Genomic DNA, 27703 nt, shown 5'->3' on the forward strand with positions numbered 1-27703 from the left:
TTGTAATGAAAGGAGTGGTGCTAGAAATCATCTCTTACAAAATACAGATGTTGAGGCATGGCTTTGAAGTTAAAGAATGAATAAGGAAGAACTAGTGTGTGCTGCTGGCCGTTGAGGGCAGGGTTATAGTGAAGTCAGCAGATGGTGAAAAATGACGTGTAAACTTTGAACACTGAAAATTGTTGTTTGTTCCTGGGAGATTTGTGTGCTACACACATACACAGAGGATTCTGAGAGCTGCCCACTGGTGACCAGAAGAGAGAGCACAGTTGTCCTCTCAGGGGACAGCCTGAAGAGAGCCCTGGGAGCCCCAGAGCTCCTGTCGGACTCTTCCCCTTCAGCCTCCCCCCAACCACCCACTGGAACTGCCCCCCACCCCCTCCACACACCTTGTTCTGTCCTGAGTTACTCAGGCCCTGGGAAATGCAGTGCTGAAGTGTGAGTTCTCTGTGCTCTGCTAGGTAGGACGGTTCCTAGAGGGCTTCTTGAAGGACAGTGGGCCTGGTGTTGGTTTGAAGTGGGAGTCTTGGGTGGGGAACAGCAAACCTTAAGCAGCAGACCTAGACGGCAGACCGTCTAGACACTGGCATTTTCTTGGAGAATGTCTCACTTTCATTCACTGGTTCATTCATACGCTATTGCTTTCTTTTGGATTGTGGGGATAATCTAGTTAGGATACCGTGAAAAACATGTTTTGTCATTTGATAAATCTCGTCAGTGACCCCCATCCTCTAACCTAGTCTGTTATAGGCACACAATCTTGTGAAAGAGGTGCTTTTCTCACACCCCCCTTCCCGGGAGCCCAATGTGATAACAGCAGTTTTCCACTGGGGAGGGTGGCCTGGAGTTCAGCACCTCCCTCATGGGTGGAGCTGTGAGCTGTGTGTGGGGGAAGGGGATACTTCTCCCAGAGAAACAGCAGTTACCTAGGCAGTAGTCCAGAGGGAAGACCTCCCTGGTCTCCACAAATACGCTCAGGCAATATATGTGACCCTGGGCTTCCTGGTGGCTCAGATGGTAAAGAATTCACCTGCAATGCAGGAGCCCCATGTTCAATCCCTCCAGGATTCTTGCCTGGAGAATCCCATGGACAGAGGAGCCTGGCAGGCTATAGTCTATGGGGTCTCAAAGAGTTGGACACAGCTGAGTGACTAACACTTTCACTTTCCTCCACCACAATGTGTCTCACTGACCATGAGCATCACCCAGGGTCCTTGTTAAAAATACCGCTTCTCTGGCTCCCTCCTGAGGTCTGGACTATGGCCTGGGAATCTTTCCTGAATATTTCCCAAGCATCCAGGTGATTCTTCTTATCAGGGACTTTTGGAACTCACTGCCCCAGAGGGAAGGGACCCTTCAGAGGTAGGGAGAGGCTGACGTTTTGACCACTCTTTATTGATCCTGCTTCAGCGAGGACTCGAAGGAAAAAGCTTTCCCAGGAGAGAAGCTTGTGGGCTGCCTCACTGAGAACAAACAAGAGAAGAGCCAGGCTTCCAGTGGGCTTGATTTCTTTATTTATAAACCAGTCTTCCAACCTTCCTGAACTTCTTAACACAAATTCATCTCAGGTTGTACAGTGTGTTATCCTGACAAGCTGGGAGTGACAAACCCTATTTTATGTCTTTAAATGTTGCTCCCAATCACTAACCTTGAGAGCTGAAACCATCGTGGAGGGGGGTTGGGTGGGAGGGGAAGGGAGGAATGTGCCTGAATATTAAAAAAAAAAAAAAAATTTAGTTTTAGTCCTAGAAGCCTTTAGATCTCTCCCAGAAGGAAACAGTGTAAAGTTACCCCCTTAGAGCAGATCATTTGCAGATTATACTGTCATGTGGCAAATTTGCTCCTTTATTTTTTAAAATCAGTTCATCGGAGTCCTTTCTTCCTTGGTAACCAAAATAGCACAAGATTAATCAAAGAGCAGAAGTGATAATATAGATGCCTCTGTAATCCTGTGCAGCTTTCACACAACTCTTAATTGGGAAGGGTGTGAATATATATATATATATATATTATATATTCTGTGTTGTGTACGGACACACACACACACACACACACACACACACACACTGAGAATGCTAATAATGGTCTAAAATAGCAGAGTTTTTCCAGTCCAGCATTTATACTACATAATAACATTGTAACACACTGCTGTGCTTTAAATGACAGCAAACGGGAAATTTTCACTCATTATATGTTTCAGGGCTGCAACTCTGTGCAGGTCTTTTAGTGTTTGGGGAGATTTTTGATACATAAACCTTCTGATATGGTTGGATTTCAGCGAGGCTTATGGATTTAAAAACAAACAAACAAACAAACACCTTCTGATCCTCACTGTGAATTTGCATCTCTCTCAGCATTTTAGAATGACAAAGGTATGCTCTGTAAAAATGGTGCATTCTTTATCCCACTCCAGAAGCCACGCAACCAAACCAAAGGGTGGCTTGAAGGCCCCACCACTCCAGATTATTAAATATTTTGGATAAGAAGTGTCCAGTTGCCCTGGGCAGATGGGGCCATGCTGATGCAGGGGCTTTGCAGGATGAATACATTTAGTGTTTACATGGTGGACCACTGATTTCAAAAATTTTATTAAAATTCTTACTCTTAAGAAGCTGCAAAGTAGCAAAGCTACTCTTTGCTTGCTTTGTTAGTTTTTTTTTGGGCAACTTGAGTCCCTCCATATTCCATGTCTATGCTCTCGAGAGTGCCTCCTTTCATGCACAAAGCCCCAAGTTCAAGCGTGCTTGGCTGACCACAGTAAAGCAGCCCCCTACCCAATGTGAGTGTTTATAATTTTAAACATAAATCCGCATCCTGGAATCCTAATGTAGAGTCTTATGGTAACACACAACAGTGAATTATCAGAGACATGTAACATTCACAGAGTATATAACAACATAAATATTTAGCAATGGAGTCTTCAAAGTTTTGCAACCTCGTGAGTGAACAGACATCTGACATCTTGAAGTCAATATAATTCTGCACTGAGCTTATGAAGACTGTGAAACTGAATAAAGGAACATACTTTCACAACCACGAGGAGTTATTACTGTGCAAAATACAACTAAATGAGTATTTTCCATATGTATGATTCCCACTGATGGAAATTATAGATACAAAATAAAAATTTCCAGTGTCTGTTCTGGTGCCTGTCTTAGTAATAGCAACAGCAATTATCACAAAGAATTCCACAAACATAGAGTCATTAAGACTATAACATAAGTAGGAAAAAAACCCCAAGAGGCAGAAATATGTTACAAATGGCATCATAATACATATTTGTCTTGCTATTAAAAGTTAAAGTCTTCCAGAACTTCTCCATATATGACTTAATTCATCAATAAATGTGGTTTTCATTGGTTAAAGTGAAATGAAATAAAACACTTAGCATATTTTTGCCTCTGGTTGTAGAGATGTTATACATGAAATCTAAACTGACATTTTTTTTTAAAACTTGGTGCTTTTCACTTTATCTTTTCAATATGTAAAATATCTTCTACATAGCTCAGACTTCACTTTGCCAGTTTCTGCTGGCTCCGTTGGTTTCATGGTTTTGTAAGAGAAACAAAAGTGCAGAGCCCTGATTCAGCTTCCTCTGCGAGGCCGTCTCAGGTGAGTTAGGCCTCCGGTGTCCAACAGGTTGGCCTGCCCCACCAAGAAGCCAGCTCCAGGTTCATCAAGCGATCTGGGTGAAATTCTTCACCATGCAAGCATTTCTGTCAGCATCAACTCCTACATTCACACTAAAAGCATCATGAACAGAAAAAGAAATCAGGGCTGAAGGAGGAGGAGAACAAGGTCTAACTGGGGAAAAAGAACAAAATGGGCATTTCTTTCCTGAGGTGCCTGCTTCCTGTGATACTTCCCCTGAGGGAAAACTTCAGTGACCACGGCACTGAAAGATTATTCCATTCAGGAGGAAAGGTTTGAAAAAGTGGACCTTTGTGAGGAAATACTGCAGACTTCCAAGTTGGTGAAAGAACTCCCAGCGTCGCTTGGATACTCCGGGTAGGAGGAACTGGAGGAGATGATATTTTTGAGCCTCTGGAGGGCGATGATTAAAAGCAGGAGCAGAAAGGCTAACAGGCTGAGGAATATGGACACATAGATGTAGACATTTGACAGGTGGCCCGAGGACGGGTCCACCGATGTGGACAGGGATGTGGGAAACAGCTGGAGGAAAGTTCCATTCTCCACACTCCCCGAGAACGCAGAGGAAGAGTCAGGTTCAGACATCTTTATGGAAGGTCACAGAATGCACAGTGTATGAAAAGTCAGTTTCACACAGGCGTTAAAAGGGACAGAATCAGCATTCCTTCTGTCGTGATAGCATCAGCAAACACTGCAGCACAACACAACTTCTCAGTTTCCAAGCAAAGGCGGCAGGTACCAGGTGTCCTTTGACACTGCAAAAACAAAAAAAAAAACCCCAGACAACTGAGTGCATTATTCAGAAAGAAGTCACATTGACTCTCATTTCCAGTTTTCATTTCAGCAAGGCTTAATTATAAAAATCCACCAGGGAGGGAAAAAAATGAAGTCACTTTGCCAGGAACAAGTAATGTTCCTGACTTTTGTTACAAATGATGATATAAAAATGCACTTTTATTTGATCTCATAGTACCCTAGGTGCCAGGTTTCTCCAAAATAAAAAGGAAAGTACATTTCTGGTGTGTTCCATCTGCTGAGATTTCAACAGATGCTCCAAGCCTGCTCTGAGAATAGGACCCCAAAAGTTAGCTGCAAACCTTCCTCCTCCAGAAAATGAATTCCCTGCACTGTCCAGCCCACCAGCACAACTTTTTTTGACCAGTATTTCCTTCTAGCATGCTTTGGAGAACCACTGCACATGTAAGCTGGCTTTTCATACTTTGCTGACTTGTTTATAAAAACATATCTCTTTGGGATCGGGGGCCATTCCTGCATATTTGTTTCCTGTTAGGTCTACCTCTCTACTCTGTTCTGCATATTTTAGGCACTGAATAAAAACCTTTAGATTGATAAAAGTTGGACTTCCTCTTAATAGTAGAAAGAGTACTAGGTTTGCTGTCAAGAGCCTTAAGTTTGAGGCCTGAATTCTCCTTTATCTTTGGGAAGTTAGACAAATTGCCTAGCTTCTGAGCTTCATTTTTCTCATCTGTAGAATAGCGTAGTACTGCCCTAACTGCACACTGTGTCATGCAGGGATCAAGATAATAGATAGGGAAGCACTCTGAATTGTTAAAATTGGGCCAAAATGAACTCAGTGTGTGTGTGTGGGGGGAGGTTCATCTGTGTGTGGGGTGTATGTGTATGTGGTGTGTGGTATGTGTGGGGGGTATGTGTGATGTGTGTGTGCAGTATGTGTGGTGGGGGGTATGTGTGGTGTGTGGTGTGATGTGGATGGGTGTGTGTGGGTGTGGGGGTACGTGTGGTGTGTGGTGTGATGTGTATGGGTGTGTGTGGGTGTGGGGGTACGTGTGGTGTGTGGTGTGATGTGTATGGGTGTGTGTGGGTGTGGGGGTACGTGTGGTGTGTGGTGTGATGTGTATGGGTGTGTGTGGGTGTGGGGGTACATGTGTGTGTGTGTGGGATGTGGGGTATATATGGAGGGTATGGTTGTAGTGTGGTGTGTGTGTGTATGTGGTGTGTGTGTGTATGTGTGTGGTGTGTGAGGCGGGAGGTGCATGTGTATATGTGTGGTGTGGGTGTGGGGGTACGTGAGGTTTGTGTGTGTATGTGTGTGTGGGATGGTGTGTGGGGGATGTGGGGTATATATGGGGGGTATGGTTGTAGTGTGGTGTGTGTGTGCATGTGCTGTGTGTGTATATGTGTGGTGTTTGAGGGGGGAGGTGCGTGTGGTGTGTGGTGTGATGTGTATGGGTGTGTGTGGGTGTGGGGGTACGTGCAGTGTGTGTGTATGTATGTGTGGGATGGTGTGTGGGGGATGTGGGGTATGTATGGGGGTATGGTTGTAGTGTGCTGTGTGTGTGTATATGTGTGGTGTTTGAGGGGGGAGGTGCGTGTGCAGTATGTGTGGTGTGTGTGTGGGGGGTACGTGTGGTGTGTGGTGTGATGTGTATGGGTGTGTGTGGGTGTGGGGGTACGTGTGGTGTGTGTGTATGTATGTGTGGGATGGTGTGTGGGGGATGTGGGGTATGTATGGGGGTATGGTTGTAGTGTGGTGTGTGTGTGTATGTGGTGGGTGTGTGTGTGTATGTGTGTGGTGTGTGAGGCGGGAGGTACGTGTGTATATGTGTGGTGTGGGGGGGTACGTGTGGTGTGTATGTGTGTGTGGTATGGTGTATGTGGGATGTGGGGTATGTATGGGGGTATGGTTGTAGTGTGGTGTGTGTGTGTGTATGTGGTGTGTGTGTGTATGTGTGTGGTGTGTGAGGGGGAGGTGTGTGTGTATATGTGGTGTGTGTGTGTATATGTGTGGTGTGTGAGGCGAGAGGTGCGTGTATATATGTGTGAAGTGTGTGAATGGCTGCAGGGAAAGTAATGCTCTTGGCCATGTTCCCCTCCTTATGTGGTCCCTGTGAGGAAAGCCGGAAACAAAGTGGACGGAGCCAGGCAGGCACCCTGGGAGGGAAGGTGTGTGATTCTGCAGGCTCCAGGCGTGGGTGTGGGTGCCGTGTGTCTCTACCACCCTCTCGTCCATGACTGGAGAAGTCCCAGCCAGCTTCTGCCTAGTCCGTGTGGGCGCGAGGGAAGCAGCCTGAGGGAGAATGATCCCTCCGATGGATGACTCTCTTTCCTCAAATCCAGCAAAGATGCTCTTCCTAGCTCTTTATGGCATTGGACCATTTGGTTGTAAATTTCCAGGTTTCCTTGCATCAGATGTAGTGAAATGCTGATGCAAAAAACATCCTCTGAACCCTGGCTTTCCCTTTCCCTAACCTCTGCACTGCATTTTACCTTGACAACTTGCCTTTCCTTCAATTCCTCAAATCTAATTAAGTGACTGATTCCTTGAGGGGCTGACAGTGGCCCTGTGGCTGTAGCTGAGCGGCACTAATGATCCCCAAGAAGGAGGGACCCTCTGAGAGGGCTGCCCTAGCGGCAGTCAAGCCAGTTAACGATCTCAGGGACTCCTCAGAGGAGGCCATGGGACAAGCTCTTAGTATTTCTTAAAATAATGAGATTCCCACTCCTCATTACACTTTGGTGATTTTAATTCCATTAGGCTGCTATAGGCTCCTAAGGATCTTTTGAAAAAAAGAGAGAATCACAGCAGGATTGCAAACGTGTCCCACTGATCTGGTAGTAACACCATGCCTTATACAGCAGAGAAGTGCCCTAGCCACTCAGCTGTAGGGAAAATAGCAGCATCTCAGAGACAACATCCTGGAGAAGGGAATGGCTACCCACTCCAGTATTCTGGCCTGGAGAATTCCATGGACTGTATAGTTTCTGGGGTGGCAAACAGAGCGACTTTCTCCCAGAGACAGCATGGTGCATAGGAAAGAATCGTGTGGACTGAATGGAAAGAAATATTCAAGATGTTCTGGTAAGACCTCCTAAGTCTAGCTGAGGAAACTAAGAACAAAGATGCTGATCGACATGGCAAAAATAAATGTATCTAATTAGAAGATAAGCCAGGACTTATACCTCTTATACCATCCGGTCTCAATTTTCCTATCTTTTGGTAGTAATGATTTTACATCTTCTTTTTCTGGCATCAGTAAGAAGGTAGGGGCTGTGCATTTTGTGTTGCTCTTCATCACACAAACTAGTTTGTAGGGGTGGCAGAGTGGAATTATCATTCCCATTTTGCAGATGAGGAAACTGATCTACAAAGAAACTGTGATTTACTCAGGGTTCACAGCTAGTCAGTAACAGAGGACAGAGAGGAACCCATGCCTGAATCGTATTCTTACTATCCTCAATTGTGGTAAGAAGAGAAAATGATGACACTCAGTTAGTTCCTACCTGCCATTTAACTTTGGACAAGCTCACAGTTCAGTCTTAATATTTGTTTTCTCATCTGTCCAATGATACCTTTTCTACCTCTCCACAAGCTCCTAAATTAGGATGTGACACTGTGTCCAAAATCATGCCTTGAAAATAATAAAAGGCCATCCAAGTAAAAGACCAGTAGATATAGGTCCCTCGAAAGCAGAGACTTCCAGGTCTCTGCTAATCCAATAATTCTGACACGTACAGGTGATACATTCAGCTGAAATTGGCTGAGTTTTCTAAAAACCACCTTTGCTACCCAGCTCTGTATCATTTTCTGGAGGTGGGGTTGGAGGCTCCGAATCTGTCACTGGCAATTCAACGACAGAGCTCACAACTGGCCCCCAGATCAATTGCTAAATCCAAGGTATCTATTTACAATGTAAATATTCCAAGAGTACTTTTCACCTCCTGAAGATCACCTACTTTGAGACAAAAGCCCATTGTGAGCCTCAAATGTCTATGGAAGAGTTTATGGCAACTGAGGCTGAGAAGGTTTGGGGAAAGTGACCTTCCAAGTGGCCTTGGGAGATAATGGTAGAAATGAACAGATGACAACTTGCATCCTTATTCAACATTTCACAATTAAATATCTTCTCTAAATATCCTTCCCCCAATATTTTAGATTTACTATTACTTTCAGAATACTATCTAATTTAAAATGACAGATCTACGAACTTCATTTCACTCTTCTAGTCTGAAACAATAGAGTGCACGCACTGTTAGAATCATTTTAACTCGATGACATGACTTCTCATTTTCTTACAAATTGGTAAGTCTTCTTTCCCTCTGGTGAATGTTTTGAGTCTGTGTATAATACTGAGGGTGACCCAAAGTGTATGTATTTAGGCACTGAGCAGTTTGAATGAGGCTGTTGGTGGTACTGTGGAAACAAAATCAAACAAGTGTGTTTCAAGATGCTGCTTCTTGGGCTGTTTCTCCCAAACAGATAAGGTTCAAAGGAAAAAAGAAAGCGACTTCATCTGAAATGCATAGCCTTGACCCATCCAGGGGCAGCGGAAGCAGACTCTCATTTCACGTGGCACTTAAAAGCCATGTGAGGAATGCGATGCTTCCCCCCCCCCCCCCCCCCCGGACCCATTCTCAGAAAGTGATTTTTTTTGAGAAAGGGAGAAGAGACAGAGAGATCACATTATAAATGACGATCCGGGGAGATGTTTCAGTTCATGGTCAGCCAGCTATCCCTTTGTCTCTTGGAATAAAAAAACGTGCTGGGAAGAAATCTAGAAATGGCAGTCACCTCCTGAAGCAAGGAAGGATGGGCGTGTGATCTAACCTGAGCCCAGTGGGGTGGGGAGTCAGAGGAACCACACCGACAAGGCAGGCCTGGTGGAGGGGGCGGGTCTCTGTTGCCTGTCACTGTGACTCCCAGCCTCTGTGACTCCTCTGAGAGAATGGAAGCGTTCCTCCCCACATTATGAGGACTGTGAAGCTTTGGAGGAGCAAAGCATTCTCTCCGGCGTGTGTACCTTCCGGCTTGGTGAAAGGAAAAAGATCTGACAAGCCCTCATCTCTGAGTGCCCTCCCAGAAGCACTGCAAGACCCCTGGGTGGCCAGCTTGTGGGAGGGGCCTCTGCCAGGGCCTTGACTTCTACAGTACAGTGGTGGATTAAACCCATCCCACAGTCAGCCTCCGCTCTGACACAGCAGTCTCTGAGTTTCTGACCTTTATTTAAATACATTTCTATGTGAATAGCAACCCTTTGAACGTTTTGTTGTTGTTGTTGTTGTCGTGGAAAACTGGGACAAGCTGCTTTGTTCCCTTGAGGACATTATTTAAAGAGTGCCCTAGCTGTTGGGATGTTGAATTAACAGTTCATCCTTATCAGGCCCTGCTGTTTCCTCTCCAAAAGGTGGGCCTCCCAAACCATTAGCAACAATTTGATACAGTATTAATATGCATGGTAAAGGCTCTTTCCAGGTCTACAAATGTAAAGTTTAATTGTATAATGTAATGAATAGTTTTAGATGATATATTTGATCTCTTTCTTTGTAGGACACGTAGAAACTACCATTTCCAGAATCTGGAAGGGAACTTATCATATCTAAGCACAGTTGTTTTTAGTTCTACTTAGAAAAGAACATGTTTTATACAGGACTTGAACTTTCCTTTACAATTTGCATGCTTTTCTTTTCTCTTATTGCTTTTTCTTCACCTAGTGGCCTTTTAGGTCATTCTAGGTAAGAGAAGGTAGGTGCTGACAATACATACTTGCCACCGACTGCAAGTGAAGATTTACATTTAAATCTTCACTTGCAGTCAACGGCAAACACTTACCCCTGGACTTGCAATAATGAAAATAAAGTTTATTATCTTACTGCTAACCTTATTCAAAGCTGATTAAGCCCATCCATGCATGCATGCTAAGTCACTTCAGTTGTCTGACTCTTTGTGACCCCATGGACTGTAGCCCACCAGGCTCCTCTGTCCATGGGATGCTCCAGGCAAGAATACTGGAGTGGGTTGCCATATATTTGCTTATTTATGAACTGCTCCTGCGTAGTCAATACAGCACTTTGGGAGAAGAATTTTGTGTGAAAATTAGTGGAATCTCATTATGATTCCCTGTGTCAGCACAATAAAAAATAAAACCAAGTACAGAAAAAAACTGAGTCTATCTGCTATTCAATGTGGAATTAGAGAGCCATTTCATGAAAAGAAGTGGGGAGAGATGAAGTTTCTGAATAACACCCTGGAATCCATGGTCTGGTCTGGATGCACCCGTGCTAAGTTGCTTCAGTCGCGTCCGACTCTTTGTGACCCCATGGACTGTAGCCCGTCAGGCTCCTCTGTCCATGGAATTCTCCAGGCAAGAATACTAGAGTGGGTTGCTATGCCCTCCTCCAGGGGATCTTTCCAGCCCAGGGATGGAACCTCCATCTCTTCTATGTCCTGCATTCCAAGTGGGTTCTTTACCACTAGCACCACCTGGGAAACTCCCCTGGACTGGATAATGGCAGCCAAAAAATTAAAACGAACAGTCCTCTTTATCTGTGGTTCAAAAGAATGATGAGAAAATGTAATCAGAACTTTTTCATAGTACTCTGGTGAAATTAAAGAAATGTAGGAGTAACAGCTTAGTATCTGTGATTTATTTTCAAAACCAGTTTCTAGGGTAGGTCATTAGGTGGCTTTGGATTCAGTCCAATCCCTTATTATCTATCTTTACCTCAGTGATGGCTTTCATCTCTCTGGATTAGCCTCCAGCTCAGTAAAATATTTCCTCAGCAAAATAATTAAATTATTTTCAGAATACATTTATGTTAGGCTAGTTATTTTGTTCCGATTCTTTAAAAATTAGTTATCCACATAAGGTATAATTCACAGAATATTCAGAATATACCTTTCTTGATATGCAAAACAGTGTAGATTGAATGAAATTAAAAAATAAAAATAAAAAACACAAGAAACCATTTCAAAAGGAGATAGGAACCTAAGTGTTTTGACCATCTATCTTGTACAGCCTCAAAAGCAATATGAGTTCCCTTGCATCTATAGCACTGTTTTCCTGGCAAAATCAAACTATTATTTGTAATAAAGTTTTGCTACATTTGTTGTGAACATTTTTATGTCAAAATCTCTGCCTTAGTAAGAATAATTATTTTTAAATGATACACCCTTAGAAAAAAGAGAGTTTAAGTGGATAATTTTCTGGACAATGATGCATGATACATGCATTCTCAATCGTGTCTGACTCTTTGCAACCCCATGAACTATAGGCCACCAGGCTCCTTTGTCAATGGAATTTTCCAGGCAAGAATACTGGAGTGGGTTGTCATTTCCTCCTCCAGGGGCTCTTCCCGACCCAGGGATCAAACCCAAGTTTCTTTCACCTCCTGCATTGGCAGGCATATTCTTTACTACGGTGCCACCTGGGAAGCCCCCATTTTCTGGATTAAAAAGGTCAAATATAAAACCAGTTTTAGGCATAGTATTTTCATGATTTTTTAATGATGTTTAGAAAAGACCAAGAAGGGGTCTACCCTGCACTTTGGGAAGATTGGACCCATCTATGTTATTAACACAATGAATCAAATCAAAATGAGAAAAGTGGCAACTTAAAGGTTGAAGGAAGCAGGAACTAGTTCAGAAGTAGCAGAACATGATAGTCACTTTCAGGGAGCAGGAAAAAAGATTATTGGCTAAACACTTGATTTAAAGAAAAAGCAAACAGTCAGAGAAATAATGACTTGAAGATCACAGGCAAGGTTGAAATGAATCAGTGTGAAGAAAGATGGTAAGAAGCAAGATCGACCTTTCAAGATGTTACAGAATTTTTAATGAGGATTTCGAGGTGCAACTCCCTTCCTCCACTCAGCTCTGATCATTTCCAATTTTTTTAGAAGAATATTAAGAAAAAAAATATGTATCTTTTTAATTCTTGGAGCAACTAGTATACAAAAAAATCTTATTTTTTTAATTTTTATTTTTGCTGCCTGAGGGCTTTCTCTAGGTGCTGTGCGAAGGCTTTCTTTAGCTGCAGTGAGCAGGCTCTAGGACACAGGCTCGGTAGTTGTGGCCCATGGGCTTAGTTGCTCTGGGGCATGTGCAATCCTCCTAGACCAGGGATCAAGCCTGTGTCCCCTGCATTGCAGGATGGATTCTTAACCGCTGGACCACCAGGGAAACCTGCTTGCTTACTTTTAATAAGACGAGACATGTTTTAAAAAATTCTCAACCATGCTCTGGTTGGAGAACGATGCTCTGGCTGGAGAATGGCATTTTCTCCTTTCCCATTGCTTTTCATTCTATCTCCACAATAAAGATAATTTGTATTAAGTTTAGCTTTTGTCCAATAAGGAAATGCTCCTAACAGTCTCCTTATGGAGTATGATATTTGGAAAGATTTTGTTCTTATAAACTTAATTTTGCAATTGCCATAAGTCACTTTTTTAAACCTTTATAGGTAGACCACAAGGTATTCCCACTCGACTCTCTCAGGCTCCACGGGCCTTCGAGTGCCCCTAAAACTGTTCTAAGGAGACAGGGAAGAGCTTGGAAATATGGGATTTCTATAAGCTTTGATAAAGTCTACTCTAAATTAAGCAGATTCCTCTGAAGTAGGCATCTATGGGCCACTGGGACCATGCAGCGTAAGAAGAAAGTAAATGAGCTTGTACAACTCCTGACCAATGCCACTCTTTATTCTCTTGTTTTTATTGTTATTTTCCTTTTTAAATGCACATTCTTCTGTTTGTGACTAACCTGATCCCTCTTTCTCTATATTTCCTTCCATCTCCCATAGGTATCTAAGCCAATGTGTTCAGTGAAAACTTTTCCTGATGGCACATGCTTCTGTAAATGTCTACTATTGTTTTGTGTATACATTATCTTATAATTTTTCATCTGTCTTGTAAATTTTCAGCTTATAAGAATGGATATATAGTAAATGTTTTATTCACTTCATAAATTAAACCTCAACTTAATTTTCCATTAAAATATCTTTGTAATTGAGGTATATGGAAGACAGGAAGATAAATTATCTAATATATCCACCTCTAAAATTTGCACCTAAGAATATGCCAAAACCTAACAAACTATTCTCTTATCTATAAAAATCACATGTACAGGTACAGTTTGAAAAAAAAAAGTGATGATATAGTTTGTTTGAAAAGAACTTCAGTATTAGTAAATTAATTAAACAGGCCACGATTTATTTCTATTTCTCTGTTGACAACTATAGTCGTGTATTTGTTTAAACTAAAATGCTTTATAGCCTCTTCTTAGAAATGGACTGGAATATGACAAGTATGTGTGTTTTAAGTCCTGCATTTCCCAGCAAGGACTCAAGCTCACAGAATCTTCCATCTGATGACATTTTCAACCAAGCATTTACTTGAATTAATAAACCATCGTCCCTCATAATACAACTACAAATAGAACCTTAGTTGATTACATGGTGTGTACATTGCCCAATCCTCCTGGATATTAGCCCAGTGCTTAGCATAATTCATACATATGGATTCTACTAAAGGATTCTTTCTTCCAGTCCTCCATGGCTGACAGTCAAAGCATGATGATGCTTTCCACAGTGAAACGGGTATTTTAAAATAATAATGCTTGGTAATTGGCAGCTTAGGCAGGCTAAGTTTTGGCTACATCCAGTTTTGGCTGTATTACATTATTTAGTATTCAGATGAATACTCAGAGAAGAAAAAGTAGGATGCAGATGTCGAGATTTATCCTCTAATGCAATGAAAGATCTTTGGACCCATTAAAAGGAAAAATAGCTTTGTTATAAAGGACATTATTAGGACAACTGGGGAAACTTGGGCATAGACTGTACATTGGATAACTGCATTATAGCAATATTAAATTTCTTAAGTGTGATATAGGAGAACGTTATGCTTATTAGGAAATACATGTACAAAGTAAAGTGTCATAAGTAGCAGCAATTAACCCTCAAATGGTTCAGTCAAAATAAAAAAAATAAGTACATACACACATACAGAAAGAAAAGATGATGAAACAAATATGTTAAAATATTAGCAATTGATTAGTTAAAGGATATATAGGTGTCCATTGTTATTATTCTCATAGTTTTTCAGTAGGATTGGTTATCTTTAACATATAAGTTAGGGAAAGATGGTTTATCCCCAAGGGTATTAAGAAAATATATTTGGTATAATATGCAGTAAGTCAGTAAAAATGTTAGAAGCTTCTAAATAAATACAGTGATTAAGCCTGACTTTTCAGTGGGCTTTGGAGAAGTTCAAATATTTGCTGCACCATCAGCTTATGATGCTCAGAGGTACAGGAAGTGAAGTCCCAGAAAAAGAGAGGGAGGACATTTAATATACCTAGGAAACTGGATCCGAAGTGAAGTCTCAGAGAATGAGAGAGAGGAGGTTTAATGCACCTAGGGAACTAGATCCATAGTGGCAGGACAGGCTGCCTGAATACCAGGAATGGTGGCTGGCCAGCCAGCCTTGCTCATGACTTCACTCCACCACCAGTCACTGGTCTGAATCTCTGTCTGGACCTCCAGATGAACATAAGATGTTCAATGTTCATCTTACGTCATCAGTCATCCTCAGAGGCAGCCCAGGATATCTTTCCTGCACTTTAAATGCCCAGTCAAAAGGAGGGGCTTTGTAGGTATCCTGATTCACAAAAGAGTAGTTTTCTTTCTTTTTTAAAATAATTGAGATATAATTGACCTATAGCTTCCCAGGTAGTTCAGTGGTAAAGAATCCACCTGCCAAAGCAGGAGACGCAGGTTTGATCCTTGGGAGGGGAAGATCCGCTGGAGGAGGAAATGACAACCCCTTCCAGTATTCTTGCCTGGGAAATCCCATGGGCAGAGGAGCCTGGCAGGCTACAGTTTATGGAATCGCAAAGACTCAGACACGACTGGGCAACTGAGCATGCATCACTCTTTAGTATAGTAGTAGTAACTGACATATAATATGGTATTAGTTTTTGGGTGTACAACATAATGATTAGATATTTGTATATTGCAAAAGGATCACTATAAGAAGACAATATGTGCCACCACCCACAGTTGTAATTTTTTCTTATGATGAGAACTTTTAAGATATTAGCAACTTTAAATATACAATGCAGTAGTATTAACTACAGTCAACATGACAAATGTTATATCCCCATGACTTACTTACTTTATAACTGGAAGTCTGTATCTTTTGACCACCTTTACATATTTCACACACCTCCCACCAACCAATTTGTTCTATCTATGAACTTGTTTTTGTGTTCTTTGGATTCCACATATAAGTGAGATTGTGTGAATTTGTTTTTTGGTCAGACTTGTTTCACTTAGTATAATGTCCTCAAGATCCAAGAGAGAGTCATTTTCTATTGAGGACTAGGTGTTGGCAGGCTCTGGGGAATGTCACTGAGACTCGCAACAGCCAGTGAGGTCCAGGTTCCACACAAGGCCCACAGGAAACACAGAAGCAAATAAACTCAGCAAAAGTGGGAGACTTGATTTAGGCATCAAGCATCAAACAGTCTTCAAACTCCAAGTTCAGCAGATCAAAGAACTCATGCTCCCTACAACTCAAATCTAGCAGCCACCTCTATGATCACCCAGGTTTGGGTGAGCCCTCTACTGTGGCAAGAGGAATAAACCCAAACACATGAACTCTCTTATAGTCTAGGGTCTGCATCTTTTGAAATAGGAGCCAATAAACAATTTTTAAAGAAGGAAACTGCTGCTGCTGCTACTGCTGCTAAGTCGCTTCAGTTGTGTCCGACTCTGTGCGACCCCATAGATGGTAGCCCACCAGGCTCCCCCATCCCTGGGATTCTCCGGGCAAGAACACTAGAGTGGATTGCCATTTCCTTGTCCAATGCATGAAAGTGAAAAGTGAAAGGGAAGTCGCTCAGTCATGTCTGACTCTTAGTGACCCCATGGACTGCAGCCTACCAGGCTCCTCCATCCATGGGATTTTCCAGGCAAGAGTACTGGAGTGGGTTGCCATTGCCTTCTCTGAAGAATGAAACTAGTCATTGAAAAATACAGCTGAAAAAAAAATTTTTTTAAATATGGAGCATTGATATTAATAGTGCTTTTCTTCAGTCATAAGCAATCATATGACTGAGGCTCCAGGTAGGTACCCTAAATTGATGAGTACCAGATAAGTCAGATTTTAGGCAGAGGTTAAATAAAACACCAACCATATAAGGAGACAAAGTGCCCTCTCAGGGCTCTGAAATTACTCTTCCACCAGGATTCCCAAGTTCACCAGGGAAGGCAGGAGACAGAAATGAGGACAGTGTGTCCTTCATCAGGAAAGCATGTTCCCTCCGAAACTTCCCATTGTCCTGCTAATCCTTTGTGTAAACAGAGCAGCAGAGCTTGCCTTAACATTCTCTCATTCATCCTTCCTTTCTCTCTCTCAGGCAGCACCATATACTCAAAAGTCTGGCTAACAAAAAGAATGTCTACGTGTTCCTTGTAACATGGAACACCATGATATGGCAGACTATCAAATGTAGAGGAAATCAAGTCCCCGGCAGCCTGTTATTTAAGATAACAACCCAGGACCAAAATTTGTCAAAGACAACATGGAAGCAATAAACAAATGTAGGCTCCAATACTCCCAGAATGCATTTCATTTTTAAAAATGGGAAGAGGTCAAATTGAAAAATAATTAGTCATTATTTGTAGAAAACAGACTACCACACTGATGGCCTATATAAAAGACTTATACATTCTTTTAAAAGTACAAATAAATATGGCTTTACTCATGAAAATCACGAGTATCTTTTATATAAGATTTAACAGACTTTGGCTTTGTCCTTTATGAAGGCTGAGCTCTCCACTTTACCCTTGGAGGTTGTATGCCCTGTGTTGCTTAATTAAAGCTGTAGGAGTACCCTTATAAGCACACATTCACACATCACTCATTTCTCTTACATCTAAGTGCTTTTTGATTTCAGTGTGTGTGCACTGGGTGTAGAGGCAACATCATGCCAGAAGAGTGATGAGCGGTGGCACGGGGTGGTGCGGGGATCCCCACGTCATTATGGAATGAGAGGAGGTCTTCAGAACGTGACAGGCAGAGGAAGCTGGATCTGACATGCTTGTACAGGAGAAAGGATGCCCAGACAAACGAGTTTGGAGAGACAGTAACACAATGAATGGTAGCAACTGATATGTATTCAATAAAAGCACATACTAGTTGTGTGTGTGTGTGTGTGTGTGTGGTACAGGGGTATTTTCTCTAATCTTCACATCTCTGTACTGTACTTATTATTATTCCTTACCTTGCTGTAACCAAGGAGAAAATTAAGGATCAGAGAATTCAAAAGCTTGCCCAAGGTTACCTAGCCACTTAGAGGCCGGACTGGAATTCAAATCTATATCCCGTGTCTCCAGATTTTCTGTTCATTCCATTTCTTCTCTCCGGGGAGGTTGAAGATAAAGGAGGAATAAATTTGAGACCTGTGGTCATCAGTGATGCTCACATGTTTCTGCTGTCCTTCCCTCTGTCCAGACATGTTGTAAGGCTGCATGTTTGTGCCCCCTCTGAAACTAGGGTGCCCACATGACTTGTTTTGATCAATAAAATTTGCGGAAAATTTTACATGCGTCCTTTGTGGGCATAAAATGTAAGACTACACGTGAGGTTTGCCACATGTCTTCCTTCTGCTCCAATAACTGTGTGAATTTGCTTTTCTTGTGGCTCAGCTGATGAAGACTCCACGTGCAATGCGGGAGACCTGGGTTTGATCCCTGGGTTGGGAAGATACTCTGGAGAAGGGAAGGGCCACCCACTCCAGTATTCTGGCCTGGAGAATTCTATGGATTGTATAGTCCATGGGTCACAAAGAATTGGACACGACTGAGCAACTTTCACTTTCACCTTTCTTTCACATATGAGATTTGCCACATGCCTTCCCTCTGCTGCAACAACTGCGAGGTTGGGCCAGCTTCTGCCAATCTGGGTTCCTGGGTGACCAAAGCCAGTGCATTCACCCCTTGCTGGTTGTGTGAGCACTTAGTGTGAACAATAAATAGACTTCTGTTGTTTTAAGCCACTGAGATTACTTGCTTATTTTGTACTGTAGCATAATCTACCTTCTACTGACTGACTCACTATGACAGCAGAGGTTATGATGGTATTTAAGAAACTGACTTTAAAGCAGTCAAATTCTGAACAATGGAGAACTGCATGAATTACTATATATTATATTAAAACTCTCTTTTGGCACTGCTAAGAAAGAAGGTTGTAAAGCATGTTTTTGGCTAGCTTTAATTTCATACAAGAGTGAGGTTTAAAGGAATGAGAGTGAGCTACTGATACAGCTACACACATTCCCTGACAAGTTGGAGCATTCAGTTCAGTTCAGTCGCCCAGTCATGTCTGACTTTTTGTACACCAGGCTTCCCTGTCCATCACCAACTCCCAGAGCTTACTCAAACTCATGTCCATTGAGTCAGTGATGCTATCCAACCATCTCATCCTCTGTCGTCCCCTTCTCCCGCCTTCAATCTTTTCCAGCATCAGGGTCTTTTCCAATGAGTCACTTCTTCACATCAGGTGGCCAAAATATTGGGAGTTTCAGTCCTTCCAATGAATATTCAGGACTGATTTCCTTTAGGGTGCATGAAGAGGTGCTATTGTATATGGACAGTCCTGCCCAGCGGTCACTTTAACCTGCACAAATGATTTCAAGAGGGACTAAAGTGAAAGTGAAAGTCACTCAGTCATGTCCAGCTCTTTGTGACTCCAGAATACTGGAGTGGTAGCCTTTCCCTTCTCCAGGGGATCTTCCCAACCCAGGGATCAAACCCAGGTCTCCCACATTGCAGGCAGATTCTTTACCAGCTGAGCCACCAGGGAAGCCCAAGAATACTGGAGTGGGTAGCCTATCCCTTCTCCAGTGGATCTTCCAGACCCAGGAATTGAACAGAGTCTCCTGCATTGCAGGCAGATTCTTTACCAACTGAGCTATCAGGGAAGCCCTCAAGAGGGACTAAGGGAGGGGCAATAAAGACATGAAGACTAACTCAAGACCCCTAATGGATAAAACAACTCATTATGCAAGTAATGGGATAGTGGTAGTGATTTTGGTTAAGAAAACTATTCTTTGACACAATCAATGATTCACTCAACAACAACTTGTTAACCATGTACTGTGTAAGATAAGGTGATAAAATATTACTATATGTGCATGAGTCTAATGCACATGCATATTTTTATAGTGACCATCTTGATTTAAAATTCTAAAAAACCTTTCTTGTATTACCTACCTTATATGTCCTTTGTTACATAGCTAAATACTACTTTTCCAGTCTCATTTTTCTCTTGTCCCTGAGAATGGTGTTCCAGGCATATCAAACTATTACAGATTTCCCATATATTTTGAATTCTTATATTTAATTCTTATATTGGTATGTCTTCTCCCCAACTCCATCCCAAATCCAATTTGTTCATTCTTTAATACTCTGCAAACCTTCCTGCCTCTGCCTCATCTAGTAATTCACTCATAATATAAATCCCTACCTATTTTCTCTAAGCAAATTTCTGGCTCCTTCTTCTGTATTCTCAGGATACTTTCTATATCTTTCTACAACAGTATTTTTCACATTGTATTATACTTGTTATATTTGTTGATCCACTGGTCTGCTTTGCTAGACTATGTACTCTTAGAATAGAGGACTAATCTTTCTATCTATGAATCAGCAATCTCTGTTATAATGATGCTCTGTAAGTATTTGAAGGAAAGAAGGAATCAAAGGATAAAAGAAATGAGAAACTTGAAGCTTCTTGGAGAGGTAGTTTCTATCTATTCTACTTTTGGATCCACAATAATATTTATTGAATAAAGGAATAAATGATCTTGTATTAAATCATACTGATTAGGCAAAGGGTAGATATTCAATAGTAAAAAAAATGATGAACATGCCCTAAATTTATAAATATTTTAGTTAGGGCAATAAAATGAATAGTTCCATGCTCCAGAGCAAACTTGGACCATACTTTTATCAAGCAATTGTGTCTCTCAACAATATTCAACAAAGATTTTATTGAGCTTCCTGTCCACCAGGAATCTGCTGTCAACACTGAAATATATTATCATGAACGTAGTTGAGTGGCTGGAATGAATGTATTCTGAAGAGAACAATAAAAATCAAAAGGGAGTTTACCATAGTGAATCAGTGAAGATGTGACTGGATGTGGAAACAGGATGCATTGTTTTTTTTTTTTTAATGTAAAGTTAAAGTCTATGATAATCCCATTCTTTGAAAATTACCAAGTCTCTTACAATCACAGTCCTTGTCTCTCTGCTCATCTGTGGAAGTAAAAATGGTCAAGGGCACTGTGCTGATCACTGTAGGGAAGGGTATTATAACTAGCTGCATACAGGAACACTGTGTTTTGTGGTGCTATTAGTCACTCTATCTCAAAGTTAGACATACCTTCCCCTCAAAAAAAATTTTTTTTTTTCCAATGGAAAATGAGCACAAGAAGAAAAAATGTTTACATTTTTACAAATTTCTCAATTTAACTACAAAGCCCACCTTAGAGATCAGTGCTACTATTCGAATAAGCCACTTGACTCCCTCAGGAATAGTGGGTTATGAGTCCTTGTGAGAAGAGGAACTTCACTTCTTCCTTCACTGCTTCCTTCATCAAGAAGGTTTTACTACCAAAAAATCATCCAAACTAAAAAGTGTGCTTTCATGCCTTATTTGACTTATATTCTGGCTCAAGTTCCATCTCTCCTGGTGAATGAGTAATTAACAATTCAAGCGCTGGTGCGTGAACTGTACTTTGAGTAGCACTTCATCTTGATCGCAGCCATGGTAATGTGAACAGTGATCTCCCCTTCAGTATTGTGTTAGGAAACTGATCCAGACTTCCGCTTCTTAGAAAATAATAAAGGGGACGAAAACAGAGGAGCACAAAAGAAGCAATTATTTTCTCTTCTCATTCACTGAACTAACTTAAGACACTTTTCATGCATCTAACTCGTTCCTTTTCTCCTATGCTTATGCTCAATATTGACTTTTCCTCTATGAAAGGTAAGTTATATGTATTTAACTATACATTAAAGGATAATTTTTAAAAAATAGAATCAAGGAGTTGGAAGTCCTTAAAAATCAAGAAACTGATGTCTCTGAAAGTTAAGTGAATTTTGAAGGTTATTGATTATACTCCTAATGGAAAAAGAATGCAGAAGGAGACAGAAGCCACAAAATGAGAGCCTAGGACTCCTTTTCCAATTTTAAATCCAACTAACTCAGCTGGCCTGGGTGGCCAACAATAGGAAATCAGATGAAAAACAAATTAGTCAATTTCTTTTGTTATCCAGAGGTTAATTCATGATAGCAATCGAAATATGTGCCAGGCAGGGTCCAATGGATAAATACAAGATCAAACTTAATAGAAATGACAAATGAGGACAGAATGAAGGATCTTGGAAACTAATTCAGTTGAACCAGGCCACCTTTGTTGACAAGGAATTTTTGAAGGTCTGAAAAGCATCAATCAATATTACACTGTCAATCTAAATGGCATGGTGCCCAATAATCTAGCACTTGAATCATGAAAACTAAGGTCAACAAGCTCACCGATGACTTTCTCATGAGGAATTGTTAGAATAATCAATTGGTTGCCAAGGCATGTGAGGGGCATGAGGAGATGGTATTGGTAAATATTTTATTTTTTGACCTGGGTTCCATCTGCATGGGTATGTTCAAATGGAACACAAAAAATCATAAATTATGTACTTATGACTTGTGTACTTTCACTATGGATGTTAAGTAACAATAAAAATTATCTTTTTAAGTGCAAAAAATATGTTGGGCATATAGAAGATACTTTGGATCACAGTGGGGAATATCTACTACTTGTTGGATGAATTACTTAGTCCTTTCCATTTTACTGAAAAAATGCACAGCATTATAGGTCAATAATATAAATAATAAATTCTGAGAATTTACCCTATGGGGAAAAATAAGACAAATTTAAAGGGTGCATGCACAAAGATGTACTTTGTAGCTCAACACTGGAACTACCAATGAGTCAAGGATTGGTTAAACAAATGATGGAAAGATTGTACAAATAGGGGATTCTGGTATAACCAAAAGAATTATGTTTTCTAACATGGAAAGACGCTGCACATGTCTGGCAAAGTCAAAAAGTAAACTTTAGAGTTGTGAATAGTATGATTCTGTTTTTATAAAATAATTACTAGCCTGGCTACTGCTGCTACGCGCGCACACACACACACACACACAATTTTAGTGACATGCAAAAACCAAACCAAACTAAACTAAAGGAGATAAGAGGTTATGTATAGGTTTCTAACATATGGTTTTGTTAGCAGGTGATATTATGGGTATGTTCACATTCTATTTTGTGCATGTCTACATCTGAATGTTGGTACAAGAAAATGAATCTTAATCAGAAAATACAGGTATTTTCATTAAGAAATAGAAATAAAATTTAACAATAACTTATGCAGTAAAATATTACTGATTAAGTCCAGAACTCTTTCTTTCTCCCTTTCCTTCTTTTTTGTAACGTATATGCTTAGCACAAGCCTTTAAAGTGGTTCATATGTACCTTTTATTTCAAAGTTTAAGACTCTCAGGCTGAGGCCAGTAAGTCAACCTGCTCAAAAGAACGTGACTGTACTTTCTGTTACAGTTGCATTTTACAGCTTGTTCTGAATGTTCTATTTAAGAAATGAGAAGAGTAAGTCCCTCTGCTATAATCCTGGTCACAGGAAAAGTGAAAGTGAGTAAGAACCAAACCAGCATGACTGGCAATAGTTGGTAAATTGCCAGACACGTCTGATGAGTACTAGATGACCATGGCAAAGGAAAGCTGCTGTCTTGGCTACCCCAGGGGGCAAATATGTTCCCCGAATGAATATCTTTAGTGTTTTGACTGTGATTTAAGTCAACTTCTTGTCTTTGCAAGTTTGAAATAGGTTCTTAACAGCCACCTATCCTTTTGTTTCCCATCAAAAACTGTATTCAGGTCTGTTACCTTCTTACGTTACCCTTTTTAACAACTATTATAGGCTTATAATTTCCACACCTTTTCACTATTGTCTATAATAATGTCAGCATCAAGATCAAGCCTCTAATATTGTACAAAGCATAAATCTGGAATGACTGAAAAGTGAAAGAAAGTGAAGTCGCTCAGTCGTATCCAACTCTTTGCAACCCCATGGACTGTAGCCTACCATGCTCTCTGTCCATGGGATTTTCCAGGCAAGAGTACTGGAATGGGTTGCCATTTCCTTCTCTAGAGGAACTTCCCGACCCAGGGATCGAACCTGGGTTTCCCGAATTGTAGGCAGACGCTTTACTGTCTGAGCCACCAGGGAAGAGACTGATCTCCCATCTTAATACACCTTATGCATGTATGCTAAGTCCCTTCAGTTGTGTCTGACTCTGTGCAACTCCACGGACTGTAGCCCACCAGGCTCCTCAGGCAAGAATACTGGAGTGGGTTGCCATGCCCATGGGATCTTCCTGACCCAGGGATCAAACCCATGTCTCTTAAGTCTTCTGCATTGGCAAGCGAGTTCTTTACCACTAGCGCCACCTCAGAGAAGAAGATGGCAACCCACTCCAATGTTCTTGCCCAGAGAATCCCAGGGACGGGGGAGCCTGGTGGGCTGCCGTCTATGGGGTCGCACGGAGTCGGACATGACTGAAGCGACTTAGCAGCAGCAGCAGCAGCGCCACCTGGGAAGCCGTTACAACTTCAGTTCAGTTCAGTTCAGTCGCTCAGTCATGTCTAACTTCAACCCCATGGACTGCGGCACGCCAGACCTCCCTGCCCATCACCAATTCCCGGAGATTACTCAAACTCATGTCCATTGAGTCAGTGATGCCATCACAATTTAATAGATGACAATTTAAAAGTTAGGAACTCAGAAAGTATTTATGACAGTCTCTCTTGTTCCTGATGTGAATTCAGAGGGTTGAAATATTGACACTGTTTTGGCTAGATTGTGCCATTTCATGTTTAGATATACTGTTAAATTGTATATGGCTACTTGACCATTCAGAACCCTCATTTTTTTGTTGCCAAAATTTAGTGTAGACTAAACAATGACTGTGTCTTGGTTCCAAAGGTGAGCATGGATTCTATTCATAGGGAACTCTTGAAGGAGTCATTCTGTGTCTGAGCTTCTCAGAACACTCAATCCCACAGAGACATCTACCACAAGTCAGAATCAGAGGTGCTGAGGCCCTAGAATGTGGCTCAGTAGTCTACTACCCTGGACCTGAAAAGGCCAGTGGATGTACAGATGAACTCCCCAGCTCTGCATCAAAGGCTGGTCCAAATGCAGGTATCATGGATTACTGTATCTAGGCCTCTGGCTTGATTTCTCTAGGTACATCTGTTAGCTCAAAGGAATCCTGCCAACTCAAGCACTTAATTTGAGCTTCCTCTCTGTTGGATTCCCTAATTCCATTAATTAACTTAAAGACTTTATTATTATTTTAGTTGTCATTAGGAACAATAATGAAACAGTCCATAAAAGTTAAGTCTGTAATGCTTTGCATTGATGCAGTAATGTAATAGTACAGTATGTTCCATATATATCTATCTGAAGAAAATGGCATTCTTCTGGCACACTATTTTTTGGCTTCTAGTTTCTTTTAACAAATATTTACTGAATGGCTCATGGGTGCCATGGTCCAGGCAAGTGGGACCTATATAGTGCCTGATGTCAAAGGCTTTTATAATTTTCAGGTTCTTAAATTTCTATTTAAAAACCCAAAGGAGAAAAAACAAAAATTCAGCCATAGTTTTACTTTTTGCTTTTACCTCATAACTAAATCTTAAAAAATATATTTAAATATATAGATTCTACAAACTTTTTTTAAAAAAGGAAAAAGAAGGATATTAAAGTACAAGTACAGGGAGAAGAGTAAGCCCAGAGAAGGAGTATTATCAAATGGACTGAGACTTGATTTGGAATAGAAACCAAATCATAGAATTTTGTCTGTGATGGGCTAATCCTTTATTCTTAGCATAAATGCATTGGCCAAAGTTTACTTAATGATTAGTATGATTACTCATTCTCACCAATCAACTCTGTCATCCTTCATCTGCCCTCATTAAAAAGGAAACATATTAAAAATACTCAGGAAGCCTGCGAATAAGCCCTCTGATAGATCTGATGCCATACACCAGCACATTATGTATCTCTTTATATCACAGACATCCAGGAAAATCTGTTGAATTGAACTAACCAGTGACAGGGAGAACAGAATGGATCTTACCTTCAGTGAGGCTTCTTTAGAGAACCATAACGGTGAGCTCTTCAAAGCGCTTTGCCTTTATGTAGAGGAATCAAAGGTAGTAAATAAATAAGCCAAATAAATAATAAGCCTCCAACCCAAACACAGAAATGGAACACCCCACCCATTTTCTGGAACTCACTATTCCCAGACTACTTCTGAGGTTGGCAGACGGTTCCCCATGCCTGATGCCAAGCATTTGAAGGTGACTGGGGCATCCTCTGTGGGGCTGGTGTCGATGCAAGACAGCCTCACTAACACTTCAAAAGGCCATTTGTCAATACATTACAGATCAACTGTGTGCAGATTACAAAGGGTGTGCATGTGTTTGTGCAGGGGTGAAGGTGGGGGTAAAATGCCTTTATACTTAGCAAAATAGTCCCAATATATTTAAGCATGCCTCGGAGCCAGATCACAAATAAGCTAAAACACAGAAGCTAGTTAAATATACCCTTTTTGTCTTTTTAAGGAGGATGTATTGGGCTTAATGCATTAGGGGGTAACCCTTTGAAGAAAAGGCTATCACTTATTTTGCCTCTTTTCCTGTTGATAAGCAACTGTCTTGACAGTGAATCTGTAAAATCTAAAGTGAAAAGCACCTGGAAAACAAAAGGAAACAAACAAACAAAAAAAGGCCTTTCGGGGCGTTGTCCTTAGGGTGGGCCCGGGAATCCTCAGGACACAATCGCCGCCTGTTTCCCGCCCTTGGCACCTGTAGTCTGGGCTGAATTAAATGCGAAGGCTGAGACGTCCTGCAGTCATCCGATCCCATTCTCGCCCGCAAAGAACCACCCAAGTGCTTACTTCCGCAGAGAATTTTCCAAAGGAAATTTTACGAGTAGAGGAAATGAAGGACAGTAAGAAGCGGACACCATCCCTGGAGTCTGGCACCAAACCCAGGAACAGCGGGGCCCCAGGCACCTGGCAGTGGAAAGCGAGCGGGTGGCAGCCCGCTCACCTGGCCTGGGACTCAACGAGACGAGTCTGTGAATGGAGGAGTCCGATGCTCTCCGCAGGACTCACCTTCCTCCTCAATTAGAAATCAGACCATCTGCCCATGGTCCACGGACCTCGACCGGAAAACGCGGGATTCCAGCGTCTCATCAGATCAGGGAAAACCGGGAGGAAGCCGGTGCGTTTTCCAAGAACAAGGACTCGGAAAACCGCGGCTGGGGAACGGCAGCCTGTTCCGCGCCAGTAGAACTTACTCGGATTTGGAGCCGCCGGGGACCGGTGAAGACGCACGCGAGGCAGGTAAGGTACAACGCGGGCGCTCAGTGTGCGCGTCGCGAGTCCTCAGGAAGGGAGGGGTGACCCTAGAAATCCAGGTGGGCGCCCAACACGCACGAGCGTGACCGCACACACCGCAAAGCCAAGAATAACCTTTCTCGCGAAGGCGAGCGTGCACCCAGAGAGACACGCTCCGCAAAGTGTAGAAGTGCCTGCACTTGAGCGGGGGGAATCAACCCATCTCTGCATCCGCAGACGGAGGGCAGTCCTCCCCGGCGCCCCATGTCCGCGATAGAAGCGGGTCATCCCGGGACCAAGGACACGGCGTCCTGCTGTAGCCCCAAGGAGTCACCCGGAGAATAGGCAGAGACGGGCAGCGGAGGCTGCTCGCCTGCGCGAAGGGGACACATTCGGGGGTGACCAGAACAAGGAGCTCAACCGCTGGGAGCCGGGGAGAGTTTGCGAGGCAGCTCGGGAGGGAGCGGAGCCTCTGGGACCCGAAGCCGCCCCAGGAGAGGAGTCGGGGTGTCGGTGGCACAGGGCGAGCCCCCTCCAGCCCTCGGCACCCCGCGCCTCCCCGGCTCCCACTCCTCTGCCTGCGCTCGCGGGCGGCGTCGGGAGCCCCTCACTGACCTGCGGATCGGGGCCCGCGGATGTCCCTCGCCGGCTCCCGAGCTCGGGCTGGGACGGGGCTGCGTCGAGCTCCTCGCGGACGCCCCGCGTCTCGCCGATCTGCGCAGGAGAAGCGGTCGGCGGGAATG

At 42.3% G+C, this 27703-nt stretch overlaps 1 protein-coding gene across 2 annotated transcripts; it reads right to left on the reverse strand.

The window, feature by feature from the left end:
* Positions 1-2066: 2066 nt before the first annotated feature.
* SERTM1 (serine rich and transmembrane domain containing 1) lies at positions 2067-27703 on the reverse strand. 2 transcript variants are annotated; one of them, XM_065902167.1, is made up of 3 exons: positions 27576-27703; positions 25695-25749; positions 2067-4406 (listed from the first exon to the last, which is right to left on the reverse strand). In XM_065902167.1, the coding sequence occupies exon 3, from the start codon at positions 4234-4236 to the stop codon at positions 3913-3915; it is 324 nt and encodes a 107-aa protein (XP_065758239.1). In that variant the 5' UTR covers positions 4237-4406; positions 25695-25749; positions 27576-27703; the 3' UTR covers positions 2067-3912. The 2 variants fall into 2 exon arrangements, with proteins under 2 accessions (XP_065758239.1, XP_065758238.1); XM_065902166.1 differs by lacking the exon at positions 25695-25749 and having other exon boundaries at positions 27576-27687.

The sequence above is a fragment of the Muntiacus reevesi genome, chromosome 11 (genome assembly GCF_963930625.1).
Source record: "Muntiacus reevesi chromosome 11, mMunRee1.1, whole genome shotgun sequence".
Lineage (NCBI taxonomy): Eukaryota > Metazoa > Chordata > Mammalia > Artiodactyla > Cervidae > Muntiacus > Muntiacus reevesi.

Bases quoted from the DNA above. Each gene is read 5' to 3' on its own strand.
- SERTM1 (XM_065902167.1), bottom strand. From the start codon at position 4,236: ATGTCTGAACCTGACTCTTCCTCTGCGTTCTCGGGGAGTGTGGAGAAT.